General features: G+C 38.2%; 1 protein-coding gene across 14 annotated transcripts in view; it reads right to left on the bottom strand.

Annotated features, from left to right (window-relative positions):
- The window catches only part of heph (polypyrimidine tract-binding protein 1 heph), a 418918-nt gene that overhangs the window by 41567 nt on the left and 364227 nt on the right, over positions 1-13124 (bottom strand). For all 14 annotated transcript variants that reach the window (XM_074117745.1, XM_074117746.1, XM_074117732.1 and 11 more), the window contains one exon: positions 2010-2150. In XM_074117745.1, the coding sequence (XP_073973846.1) occupies positions 2010-2150 (141 nt within the window). The remainder of the gene's footprint in view (positions 1-2009; positions 2151-13124) is intronic.

Below are 13124 nucleotides of genomic sequence, written 5' to 3'. Positions count from 1 at the left end.
CTTGTGTTGGCAAATAAACTTTCCTGTTTTTTTAAAAAAAAACCACTTCAGCACAGCTGGGGAGAGGAGGTGAATGGTAATTTACACTATTATTATCGATTAATTTGAATATAATTTCAATATCAGTGTCGATATACATATTTAAATGTGTCTTGTTGGCATTGTTTTTCACCCTAACATCTGCCTTTTTGATATATATGCACACGTTTTCTTATTAATACTGAATGAACAAGTTAGGCAAGTCGCTATTTATAATTAATTACGAGTTCTTTTTATGATTTATCAATATAAATATCGATGTCCAATATCAAAGAGTAAATGTGATCTAATCTCCACCAATCCGAAAAACAAAATCCAAACAGATCTATTTAGAAATGTGTGTATATATTCTTGCTTAAACTTTACTTTACAATTTTTTAGATAGCCAGCTTTTTGCTAAAGTTTGGTAAAGATTCTGTCCATATTCAGCCAATCACAAACTATGTAATTCCGGAGAAAAGTGATTTCGTAAACTTGAGCCAATAGTAATATTTTCTCAACACCACTCAAATTGGACAAGCATTGCAAGTACTTCCTTCCTCTTTCTAAATTGAATTTAGAAAACAAAGTGGTTAACTTAAATTCATTTTAATAAACATTTAGAGTAAATTAAGTTTTCTGCGAGAAAAACGACTTTTTTTTTGTAAGAGAAAATGCGGGTTGTTGTTGCTACTACGATCAGTATTTGTAGAAGTGGAAAGATTGCTCCCCTGTAGCGCCCCCAGCGGCTTCGTGCTGTCTAAACCGCTTGCACTCAGATAAACACAATTTGCCGCTATTAGTGCGCTCTGCCGATTAAGCAACACACGCCAAACCAGGAAACGGGGCTTCTCTTATGCACAGCCTTCATAACAGCATTGTCACAACCTGTCAAGTTCCGCTACGTTTCCCTTTCATCATCTGCTTCTTCTTCTAACTTCCTCTTTCATCTTTCTCTTCAAAGAAGGGGTTTCCTGTTTCTTAGTGTCTCATTAGATTTCATCCAAATTTATGTAATTCAATTGAAATTTGTAACTTCAAAAATCGAAACATCATTCAATTAGCTTACTCTGTTGATATGTTAATAGTAGCGTAGCGGGGAATTTCAATTGGGTGGGCTGAACCATGGTAACTCTCCGATTGATGGTCATTAAAACGTCTTACTAACAATGCCACGATGTATTTTCCATTTTCCGGGCAAAATTACAAGAATGTAATAGAGAGAGAGCGTATAGGAGGGTATGAAAGTGCAAGGCAGCTGAGGATAAACGATTGGCACACATATTAACTCGTACGACTGTATTCTCAAACCGAGATAACTAGATAGTTTAATACGTGTATGATACTGTTCACAGAGATGGAAGTAGAGGCTTTGACGGGAAGTAGCTATAGACTTACGGTGGATAAATTCGATGTTAAAGGTTCAGGATGAAGTTCATTGCTAGTTGATTAGAGATCTAGCTGCTATATCCTCGAGGGGTTCCTAATATCAGGGAGCCCTAGATGAAATGGCCTTGCTAAAAGCTTGCGTAAAGGAAGTAAAAAAAATGGTTCTTTCCCTTTTCACATTTGAGTTTTCTTACTGTTCCTGCCCCTGCAGTGGAAAGCTTTTGAGACTTCTTAAATTCAAACAGGGTTTTCCTGGCTGGATTTTCTTTTATTTCAAGTTAAAGACAAAGTAAAGTAAAAGTAAAGTATTCGCCTATTTTTTCAGGCGGGGCTTAACGTCCAACTACCATTTACTAGGTGTCGTGGACGGAGGCGACTAGCAAACGTACTTTACTATTTCTCATTTAACCATTAAATAAAATCCAAGGCCAAGACCGGGAATCGAACCCAGTACCACAATGCATATTAGCTTTGCAGGTCTCGCCTCTTAACCCGCTCGGCTACCGTGGCGCCTAAGTGAAAGACAAGCAGGACCTTTTAAAGTTGGGACGAAGCAATCGCCCTCAAATAACCAATTAAAACAAGTGAAGAAGTTACTGTACCTGATAAAGGATGTCCAAGGTGATTGGATATAGCATATGTTCAATGACGACCCTGAGAACAGTGCTTGGTCCACCCTGAGTATCACCGGTATGCCCTGACAATGCTTGTGCAGCCTGCAATGCCGCTTGTGCAGATGCGTTCTGAAACAGAATTTACAAATACAAAGTTAAGATTGTAGTCTCATGTTAATTAGATTGTTACAATATTTGATTTACAAATGATGAAGACCAGATTAGTAGATATGGGCATACGGCATTGTTGGGCAGGCGGAAGATAATTAGCATTCTCACAATATGGCCAATTTAACTGGGATCAAATCGTGCTCTGCAACCTAGCCTAAACTACTTCCGTCTACAATATCTATTGTATTGAATTCGTGCAAAGCATACGATATTTATGTACAAATTAGTAACTCCTTTGTGGCGTAGCAGGGCCTGTGCGAAAGCTCACTGTAATGGCGATGATAATGGAAGAGAAGTTCCGTCCGACTAAACCCTCATCATATCATATTAACCAACTAGTTACCTTCCTTGTCCCGCTCCCAAACAGTAACAGAATTAAGTGCTCCAAGTCGATCGCCTTCACCACACAAACTTTCCAACATCCATCTATCTTATTCCGCAAGTTAATCATGACATTAGATTAAACTGATGGCGGGCGTCCATTAGATCGCTGATTAATACCTTTAACTAACATGATCGTCACAACCACTTTGGTTGATGTTCAATGGAGTCAGAAATGGCGTTTAACTTTCTTGTCTGGATTGAAGAGTTATTATACATACAGAGGGAAGGAAAATTATTACAGGAAAAACAGAGAAGATAACAGCTTCAAAATTTCGTTCAAAGAGGATTTCGGATCTCAGAGGAAGATGGAGAAGGTGTGATAAATAAATTTGGGTTAAACTACTTTTTATTATTGGAAGAAAGAGTTTTTAGTTTAGGTACGCTCTTCCACTCTAATTGGTAGTTGGACGTACAGCCTCGCCCTGAAGAAAGAGTTTTTAGTTTAGGTACGCTCTTCCACCCTAATTGGTAGTTGGACGTACAGCCTCGCCCTAAATAAAAAATAGGCGATACTTTACCATTTCACTAGTAAATAATCTCGATTAGATAACGAGATGTGGCTAATATTAGACTGATACTGCTACAGAAGAACTATGCATGCGCCAAATCCTAACGACCGACGACAGCTGTGCAGCGTAAAGCCATCTCTTTCGATTGCAGCAGCGTCTCACGTGTTTGTAGAGTCTGATCTGTCTGACCGGAACCGTCGTTTTGTGTAAGAGCTGTTAGATTCGTTTTGCCGAAAACATGATACTACACATGTAGTAGGAGCAACGAATTGTCGTGAAATTTCACATCAATACTTGGTAAAACCGCTACTGAAACTTTATCTTTTATTAAAAGAAGTTCATGGCGATGAAAGACATTGCTGAGGCCGATTGTCACCTATGGCTCAGAAACGTGGGTTTTGACCCGAGCAGGTGAGTACAGGATACGCAGGTGGTAAAGGAAAATATTAAGGAGAATATTTGGACCAGCGAGGACGGAGGAAGGCTTCAGAATCAGTACGAACCAAGAAGTGGCTGAACTGTTTGGTGAGCAGGAAGACTGCGATGGTTGGGACACATACACCGAATGGAGGATATAAGGGCTCCAAAGAGAGCATTGTGTGGGCATCCTGGCGGGAGAAGGCCCCGAGGCAGACCAAGGCTGAGATGGCTGAGGGACGTGGAGGATGATATTGAGGTGGTCGGCCTGCAAGGTTGGAGAACGGCTGCGAGGGACCGTGAACGTGAGGGAAAGCTGTTGTGGCTGAGGGCCAGGCCCTTCATGGGTTGTGATGACCAGGGAGTAGTAGTATGGCGATGAACGTTTATCACGTGCGCGATTTTTTTAGTGATATACCAGTATTTTATTAGTTTTGGTACTATCTTTTCGTAATTAGATAATCAATAAAATCATCAAATTCACTAAACTCTTTTTCTTTATAAACCGCCAAATGCGATGGTCCTTCCTGAAGAGGTCTTCCAGAACAAACCAGATGAAGAATCCTATGAAAAGTGGCCTACAATAAAATTATCCTTTATCAGGACAATTTGCCCCCACAAAGGTGCTTTCTCCTTTTTTATGGGACAACAGAGGGATCTGCAGTACTAATAGTTGGGAGAACATCCCAACTCTAGTCTGCCTAATTAGGTGTCCTTTCTTCCTACTATTCCTAAATCTTAGAAGAAATTTTGTAGCTGGAATAGAATTTTTAGTCAAATGCAGAGAGGTGAAAATGGGAAGAATTTTTCGTATCTTTCAGTTCTGCACTCTAGAAGACTAAGTGTATTGAACTGAAAAAAGACCCACAGCCTTCCGCTGCTTAGATGAAAAACTTTTCAGCTTGCCAGCTGAGAAATTAGAAAAATCTGAACACAAAACACAGGAACTTCCTTTTTACGTACTTCAAAATAAATTAACAATATTTTACCATTGTGAGGATATCAATAATAAAGAAATCGTACAATAAACTTCAAAACGGCGCACTCAATGTGGAGTTCAAATAAAATTTTAAAAAAAACAAAAAAAAGGCTTATTACTTATTAGGCTTAACACGTTTTGGATTATGGATTAAATATGGGGCATACATTATGTAAGAGGATTATTAAAAGGGAATTATGGATTCAAATGTTTCCAATAGATTCTGATTAATAGGAGATGACAGACAAAAGGGTGAAAGGGCAAAAAAAAATTCTATTTAAAAAAATAAGGTCTTTAACTGGATGATGAGGCACCCCGGAATCCCTGCACAATCCGTGGAGCTCGGATTGAAAAGCCCTCTAGATTGAATGAGGGGGGTGAATAGAGGAACGGCGATGAATGGCAATAATTCTGATGATGATGCAGATCAGTGTCCCATCCAATATGAAGGGGGAGCAGCCAGACTGGACCAAGTGGTGGAAAGGGGGGGCCGCCGACGCCGCCATGTATACACACACACACACACACACACAGATATGGGATTAGTAATTACATGAAATTGGCTTATGTGATTGCCATTGAACAAAGTTTAGGCGATAATATAGTTTCAATGTAGAAATGCCTAGATATTGAATAGTGTAAAATCTCTCGTAAACGGACCTTTGTTGAATAGAGTTTGTGGTGTGGTAGAGTATGTCCAGCACCAGAATCACCAGAGATATCCGTCGGAATCACCAGAGATATCCGTCGGTTTTTAGGGTGTAATTTTAAATACACTGTACCCCTTTCCTTTTCAGGATGGGTTTTTCAAAAGGATATCCGCACAACTACGTGAAACAGTTATCGCCTTATCTCAGCACCACTAACAAGCCTCAAACCCCAACCTTCGTTACCAAATCTACTCTACCCTTTCAATATAAAATATTTAACATTACCCCCCCAAAAAAGGGTCCTTCTTTTGCTTTGCATTTTGCTTCTTTTTTTTTTGGGGCCCTCTATTGAGATCAGATTTGATTTTTTTTTTTTTAATTATTTTGTAAACAGAGCGCTATCCACTTTGCATAATTAGAGAGCAGCGTTAGTGAATGTAGCTCACACACACACAGAGAGAGAGAGAGAGAGAGAGAGTGAGAGAGAGCTTTTACGGAAAATTACCCTTAAAGCTCCAAGCGCTGGATTCAGCTTCATGTTATCCGCAATGTGGTGGAGGTGCTCACGTTTAGTATAGTTTTTAGAAGCGTTGGAGGGAGATGTGGGGAAGCAGACATCTCTTTCCGGAAAACAGCAGGTAAATTTCCTAAATAAAAAAAGGGAGTTTTTATTTTTTTTTTTTGAACCAATCAGAAGATTTATTTATTAAAAAAACTTTTTGAAAAAACAACACAAAAATAAAGTCAGGCGAACCTAACCAGGAGCACCCCACTTTTCATCTCATCCTTTCATTACATCACATACTTCCAGATCCAGGGATTTTTTTTCCCTTTGTTTTTCCTCACCCTTTTTTTTAGAATCAAAAGTTCCAGTAAACCTTTTTTTTTTTTTTTGTTAATTCTATTTTTGCTTTTGATTGTGTACACTGTATATTGGATACCTTAATATAAAAACGAACAGCCAGTCTGGTTTAGACTCAATAATTTCGTTCTGCCCCTAACCCAACTCCTAACACATCAAAGTGAGGCTGCCCCCTACATCCAAATTGTAAAGTAGGAAATGTTTTAAAAGTGTTTGCTTACAATACCTTTATTATTAAATTAATTTAATAAATTATTGTAGCAATGAAAAACGATAAAAGCACCATCGATTTGATTACAATCTATGATTATCAGAACGTGGCTTATCACCAATAATTAGCTAATCGATTTCAAGTTATCGTTATCATAATTTTTACTAACTCTAAATTGTTAAGATTATTCCTAAATAGTACTTTATCAAAGTCAAAGGCGCGTCAAGTATTTAAAAACTATATACGAGGTCTGTAAATTAAGTAATGAGACTGATTTTTTTCAATTTTTTTTTATTCAAAAAGAATTACAATTCTATCTTCAAAATAACTTCCTTCTGAAGCCACACAGCGCTGGAGACGTTTCTTCCACTCCTCATAGCAGTGCTCGAACTCCAATACTGGGGAATAGCCTTCACCTGGTCGGTTACAGCCGTTTGAATGTTTTCGGACTGTCCCAAAATGAGTTCCCTTGAGGTGATTTTTCAACTTCGGGAAGAGAAAAAAAGTCACAAGGACTCAAGTTAGGCGAATAAGGAGGCTGAGAAGCCACAGGAATGTTTTTACTGGCCAAAAACTCTGGTTTATTGAAATTGCTGTGTGACAAGGAGCATTATCGAAGTCGAAGATCAAATGCATGGTGATTTGTTTTTTCGATATCCACGGAATCGTCCACAAAGAGTTTCTACCTCAAGGTCAAACGGTCAATCAACACTTTTACCGAGAGGTTCTTGAAAAACTTCGAAAATGGGTCATTCGTGTGAGACCAAACATCAAGAACAAGTGGGTGTTGCATCACGATAATGCTCCTTGTCACACAGCAATTTCTATAAACGAGTTTTTGGCCAGTAAAAACATTCCTGTGGCTTCTCAGCCTCTTTATTCGCCTGACTTGAGTCCTTGTGACTTTTTTTCTCTTCCCAAAGTTGAAAAATCACCTCAAGGGAACTCATTTTGGGACAGTCCGAAAACATTCAAACGGCTGTAACCGACCAGCTGAAGGCTATTCCAGTATCGGAGTTCGAGCACTGCTATGAGGAGTGGAAGAAACGTCTCCAGCGCCGTGTGGCTTCAGAAGGAAGTTATTTTGAAGGTGACAATATAGAATTGTAATTCTTTTTGAATAAAAAAATTTTAAAAAAAATCAGTCTCATTTCTTAATTTACAGACCTCGTACGTAATATGTAGATTTTATTTTTTTGGCGATTATTTGTGCGTGTTGGCGCCGTAACAGTGATAACAGTAACAAATGAAGTAAACGAGTGGAGAAGTTACCCCAGTGGAAACACTCTAAAAGATTAGGCTGTTAGTCCGCTCTCTTCACTTGAGAGGAGATATCACAAGGCCATTGTCTCTTAAGGCGTCTTGTCCGGCTTATCAAGAAGAGTTCTAGAAGAAAGATTTTGGAGCTAGAGGATTTATATGAGATTGCAGGATGAAGTGGAGTTTTCTGTATCTTGTTTTAGCAACTTTGGTGATAAAAGGAATGTTAAGGTCAGGTTGGAGACATAAAATGGAGCGTGTACAATAGTTCGAAGTATTTTAGATTGTAGAGATGGAATTCTTTGGAGATTGGTGCGTTTGGTTGAACCCCACAGCTCTATTCCATACGCCCACAAATGGGTTTCAAAATAGAAGTATAAATTAGTCTTTTATATAATTTTGCAAATTTATTTTATTTAAGTAAGGATTAAAATTCAATGGCACTTCATTCGATAACAATTTTCGAAATTACCTTTTTGACAATCAAACTTATCCATTAAATCTCCATGAAACATAATTTACCAAGCTATTCCGGAAACGAATGAAACTTAGAAAGCCTTTAAGCCTAAACGATATTTCCCAGAAAGCTGGTTTAAAGCAATCAGGAAATTCGTACTTCCGTAAATAGCCTCTTGTTTAAACTTTAGACAATTTAGGGACTAATTCAGCCCCTCTACTAGCGACGAGATTATTTTGTATTTTAAAATACGGAATTAGCACTTCGGAGGCATGACCAGAAATAGCTTTAAGCGTATTTTCTAATTAAATTTTAACAAATAAGCCATAGCTCTCTAGTTGGCCAATTTTTGAGGGCATAGACGAACATACCGACAAACACTGAAACCTCTTCTTCTTTATAGTCCTGGAGGCCTCTCAAAATGGATATTATCTTGTAATGATGGCAGACTTCCGCTCCTAGTAGTGAAAGGTTTCACGGAAATATTTTTTTTTTTTAATTTTCCAGCATAGTCCATCCAACCAACATGACAAAGAAGCTACACTGGTTGATCTTTAAATTTTGTGACTGTCCAATTAAAGCTGAGAGCATTATTTAAAAGAATAAACCTGATTGGCCCAATAGGAATTACTCGTGGAGAAAGCAAGCAGTGTAATTATCACAAAACCAGGAGCCGTAAAACTAAAAACTATATCTTAGCGCAACCAGCAATTGCACACACAGGAGGCGCCGGGAGCTACTACGAGTATATAGTAGTTACTGCAGGCCAGTCAACTGTACAATATTATCTTTAATTAAGATTGTGTGTTGGTGGTTGTTCCTTTGGTTGTATAAAGTGGTGGTGGTGGCAGAACTGTAGTTAAGAGGAAGTAAAGGAAGTTGGAAGCGAGAGATATGAAGCGGAAACAAGGGCAGCGGTAAAGCCTTTGCAAAATGCTAGTAGAAGGGATAATGATTAAGACTAACGAGTTATCCTCTGCCCATCGCTAACCTTCTTCTTGCAGGTATAACACCAAAAGGAGGTTACTCTCATCTTTATAATGTATATACAACACCATCGTATATAAAACTACATAAAGCACTTGCTATACGAGTATATTCCAGGACTATGTTTTTTCTACTATTTATGAGTCCTGTATCTTTCCATATCTAAATCGTATCAGCATTGTGGGGGCAGAGGAGGAGAAATGGCCAATAACTTGTCGTAGTTTCTCCCAGCACCTCTTTAGGCACACAAGTTGAGTATTAACTTTATCGCTTTCTGTAAAGTTTTATCAGTTTCCAACTCGTTAAACTGATCTCCAACAAAGACAGGTTGGAACATGAAGATATTCTAAATAAAAGAAGAAGAAGAAGAAGAAGACACAGAGGATAAGTGAAATGAAGTAGTGCGACAAACAAGCAGATATCTGAATAATGAAACCAGGATAAAATATCAAATTTGAAATACTCACATGACTTTCTCTTACGTCACAGTTTCTCAGTTTTTCCCCCTATTTTTGGCATTGGCTTTCGCCATACAACCAGCATCGTCTAGGTGCTTATCACTAGAATATCACTCACTCTCCATTCTTACTTATAAATACATTCGCTTCACACATTCATCCCTCTACTACATACAACTATTTACATAAACTACAACTAATGGATGGATCAGTACTCTATATTCCTGCCATCCTTATAGTTTAACCGAAATTAAAATCACGTAAACCTTCTCTAATCATTTTCTTGCATTCATTCTATAACTTTTAAATACATTCATATTTCATTGCTAGCTCTGCTACAGGATTTAAGCACATAGATGTTGCTGGAGAATATTATGTCTTCGTAGCGAAATGATGCATCTAAATACCTGTATATGTCGTCAAACATTCGTTTCCTTTCTACCACATAATGTGGACATATCATTATTATATGTTTTGAAATCCTCCTCCTCATTGCAATCTACGCAAATAGGAGAGAGGACCTTTTGTTGATCCTGTGAAGATATGATCCACGCACACAACGTGGTTCGCTCTCAGCCTGCTTATTGTCGTAACAACCCATTTATTAGTGACAGTTCACTTAAACCATGGTTGTCCAGGTAACTGATCTACACATAGTTTTATAGAATCTCCCTTTATTACCATTACTGTAATCTGTCTGGCCATTTTTGTAGTGCTGCTTTTGTAATTATACACTTGATATCGGTGTGTGTGGTAATTTATAATTAGCCATTTCCCCACTATTGGTGGCTTCCTTTGCAAGTTTATCAACAATTTCATTTTCTTTTATACCACAATGACCCCCTTACCCACAAAACATTAATACAGACCCTCTTCTCTTTCTCGAAAGTTTTAAGAGCAAACTATTGCTACACATTTTCTACAAAACTTGGATTTCTAGTTATTTAATTCACAGTTATGCAAATAGGTAGTAAACCTGTACAATATCCAGAAATGGCACTTTATGGGGGAATGCTTAATTCTGCAACTACTACATGTCATTAAAATTTTATGAGTGCTCATAATTATAGTGGTTCATTAAATACAAATAATGAACGAAAATATGATTAGGTCCTCAATGCAGGATGATAATTTCCGTGATGTTAATTTTATTTCTATCTCTGACCAGTTCGGACTTACAGCCAGCATCAGAATCAACTTCAATTCTAATTTCTTCTCGCACTATCCCCACTCAACAAATGTTGCGCCAGAAGAAAATTTAAGTGAAGTAGAAATCTCTGCACCGAACTGCTAAATCTACCTCTGATACTGGCTGAAAAACCGAAACCGGTCAAATATACAATTAAACATGCATCCTAGACATTTTTTTTTTTGTACCTAGGGCCATCAGAGCGAAATTAATGGAACAGAAAGTAAGGATTGCGAACACACAAATGACAAGAGCAAGGTAGTGACTCCTTAGAAATGTGAAAGAAAGATGCTTAAAATGGCGGTAGGAGGCCTAGAGGAAGCCTTGGTTAACATAGCTACGCTATATGAACCAAAAGGTTGAAGTCTTTTAAGTTAGAAAATAGAGAGAGAGAAGGTCTGGCCAGAAGCCTTCTTTGAGGAGGTTGTAGTTCTTCTGTAGACTTTATAGATGGACTAAGCATTTAATACAAATTTGATCCTTCAGCGAGGATTGTGGTAGGGGAAATTTGGAAGAGCATTTTATATCAGATTTTAATATTCAGTACTAATTTCAATTGATAATCGCCATTTTGTTTCATCATTCACACCAGTGGGAATGCTGATGGATGTAGCGTGCCAATATATCTGTGTATCTATGTGTGGTTTGTTAAAATTTAACATGTTTGAGCATGTCAATGTTTGAAACCTGCCATGAACTTTGGACATTTTGAGTGGGAATTCATGTCAGTTTGGCGCGTACTCTGGATTTTATTGTTGGCTCACACTATAATCTGTGGGAAGGGAGGGTGGAGGGACCAGATGGGAAGAGTAGACAGGATCTAACTCCTGTGATGGAACAGGGATGGCGAAGAAGGTACGGGGGTAATGTCCTAATGGCCTAGCAGCCCCCAGGTCGCCAGGTCACCCAACTTACTCGCACATGTACCACGCTAACCCTATTTAAATATGAATACACTTAGCAATCTCATAGTTAACGCACAAACGAAAAACTTACAACAGATAGGTCAACAGGTTGCCTACAAATATTGTATTGTGTTAATAAAATAATGGAAATTACATATCATACAAAGGAAGTGAATATGATACATTTGGCCATCTAATTGACAACATTAATCACAAATCAATTTTAGGAAGGAATTAGTGAATCCTCCACTTTGCTAGAAGTTGCATCGGCAACAAGATCTAACTTACAGATTCACCCACTCGAAAATCACCTAAAATCCCTTTACCCTGAGGAACCTCTTTTCCAAGCACAAGTGTTACGTGTAGGTGAGTGTATAGTGGTGTAGATAGCGTAATAACCCAAGTTAGCCAACAAAATTTGGACACGAACTGCGTTACAGAAATGCCTTTAGGTACTAGATCTCCAGGACATTTTGGACCGTCCACACAACATTCCTGAGACAAAGCTGGGGTACCGGCCAATTTTAATCGACCTGTCGAACGCAAAAGACAAACGCAATGGAAAGGACACTGCGGATATTTTTCAAATCATAACTTTCAACGAAATCTCTTTTTTAAAAGGAACTTTGTAAAAAAAAACCTGTCCAGATGGTAGTAACGCACTACTGGAACTGCATAAAACGAACCAAGATTTTCCTAGAGGGTCCTGTAAAGATCTACACCATTGTCTAGGAAGAACGAATCTTCAATCTTTTTACTATAAGCAGAAGTTAACTGTCCAGATCAAAACATTTACTTAGGGATCTGTCATTCCTCTGTGGGACATTGTGTTCCTAAGATATTCTTTAAAACGTTCTGAAGGTAACGTTGGCAACCAAGGAAACTAACTTGGTAACAATAACTGATAGTTCCAAATTGAAATATCTCTGTTGAGATTACTCAGGAAAGGACTGCGAAATATTAGCACCCAAACTCGTCCATATCGTTTATTTACGATACAGAACAGTGACGGTTAACTTAAAAGATTCTGTTCATTTAACAGTTTTTTTTTGTTTTCTTTTTTTGGCATTGGCTTCCGCCATACAGCCAGCATCGTCTAGGTGCTTATCACTAGAATATCACTCACTCTCCGTTCTTACCTACAAATACATTCGCTTCACACATTCATCATTCTACTATATACCGCTATTTACATAAACTACTGCTAATGGATGGAGCAGCACTCTGTGCTCCTGCCATCCTTCTCGCTTAACCAAAATTAAAATCACGTAATCCTTCTCTAAGCATTTTGTTCCATTCATTCTAATTCGGCTATAGCTTCTAAATACATTCATATTTCATTGCTAGCTCTGCTATCGACTTAAGCACATAACTGTTGGTGGAGAATATAATGTCTTCGTAGCGAAATGGTGCATCTAAATACCTGTATATATCGTCAAACATTCGTTTCCTTTCTACCACATAACGTGGACATATCATTATTACATGTTTGAAATCTTCCTCCTCATTGCAATCTACGCAAAGAGGAGAGGACCTTTTGTTGATCCTGTGTAGATACGATCCGCACACCGCGTGGTTCGCTCTCAGCCTGCTTATTGTCGTAACAACCCATTTATTCGTGCCAGTTCCCTTAAACCATGGTTCATTTAACAGTTCCAATAAAT

Source organism: Rhodnius prolixus, unplaced genomic scaffold (assembly GCF_049639745.1).
Source record: "Rhodnius prolixus isolate KJV_2025 unplaced genomic scaffold, Rpr scaffold_2, whole genome shotgun sequence".
NCBI classification, from domain to species: domain Eukaryota; kingdom Metazoa; phylum Arthropoda; class Insecta; order Hemiptera; family Reduviidae; genus Rhodnius; species Rhodnius prolixus.
This window is presented reverse-complemented; position numbering and strand designations above follow the sequence as displayed.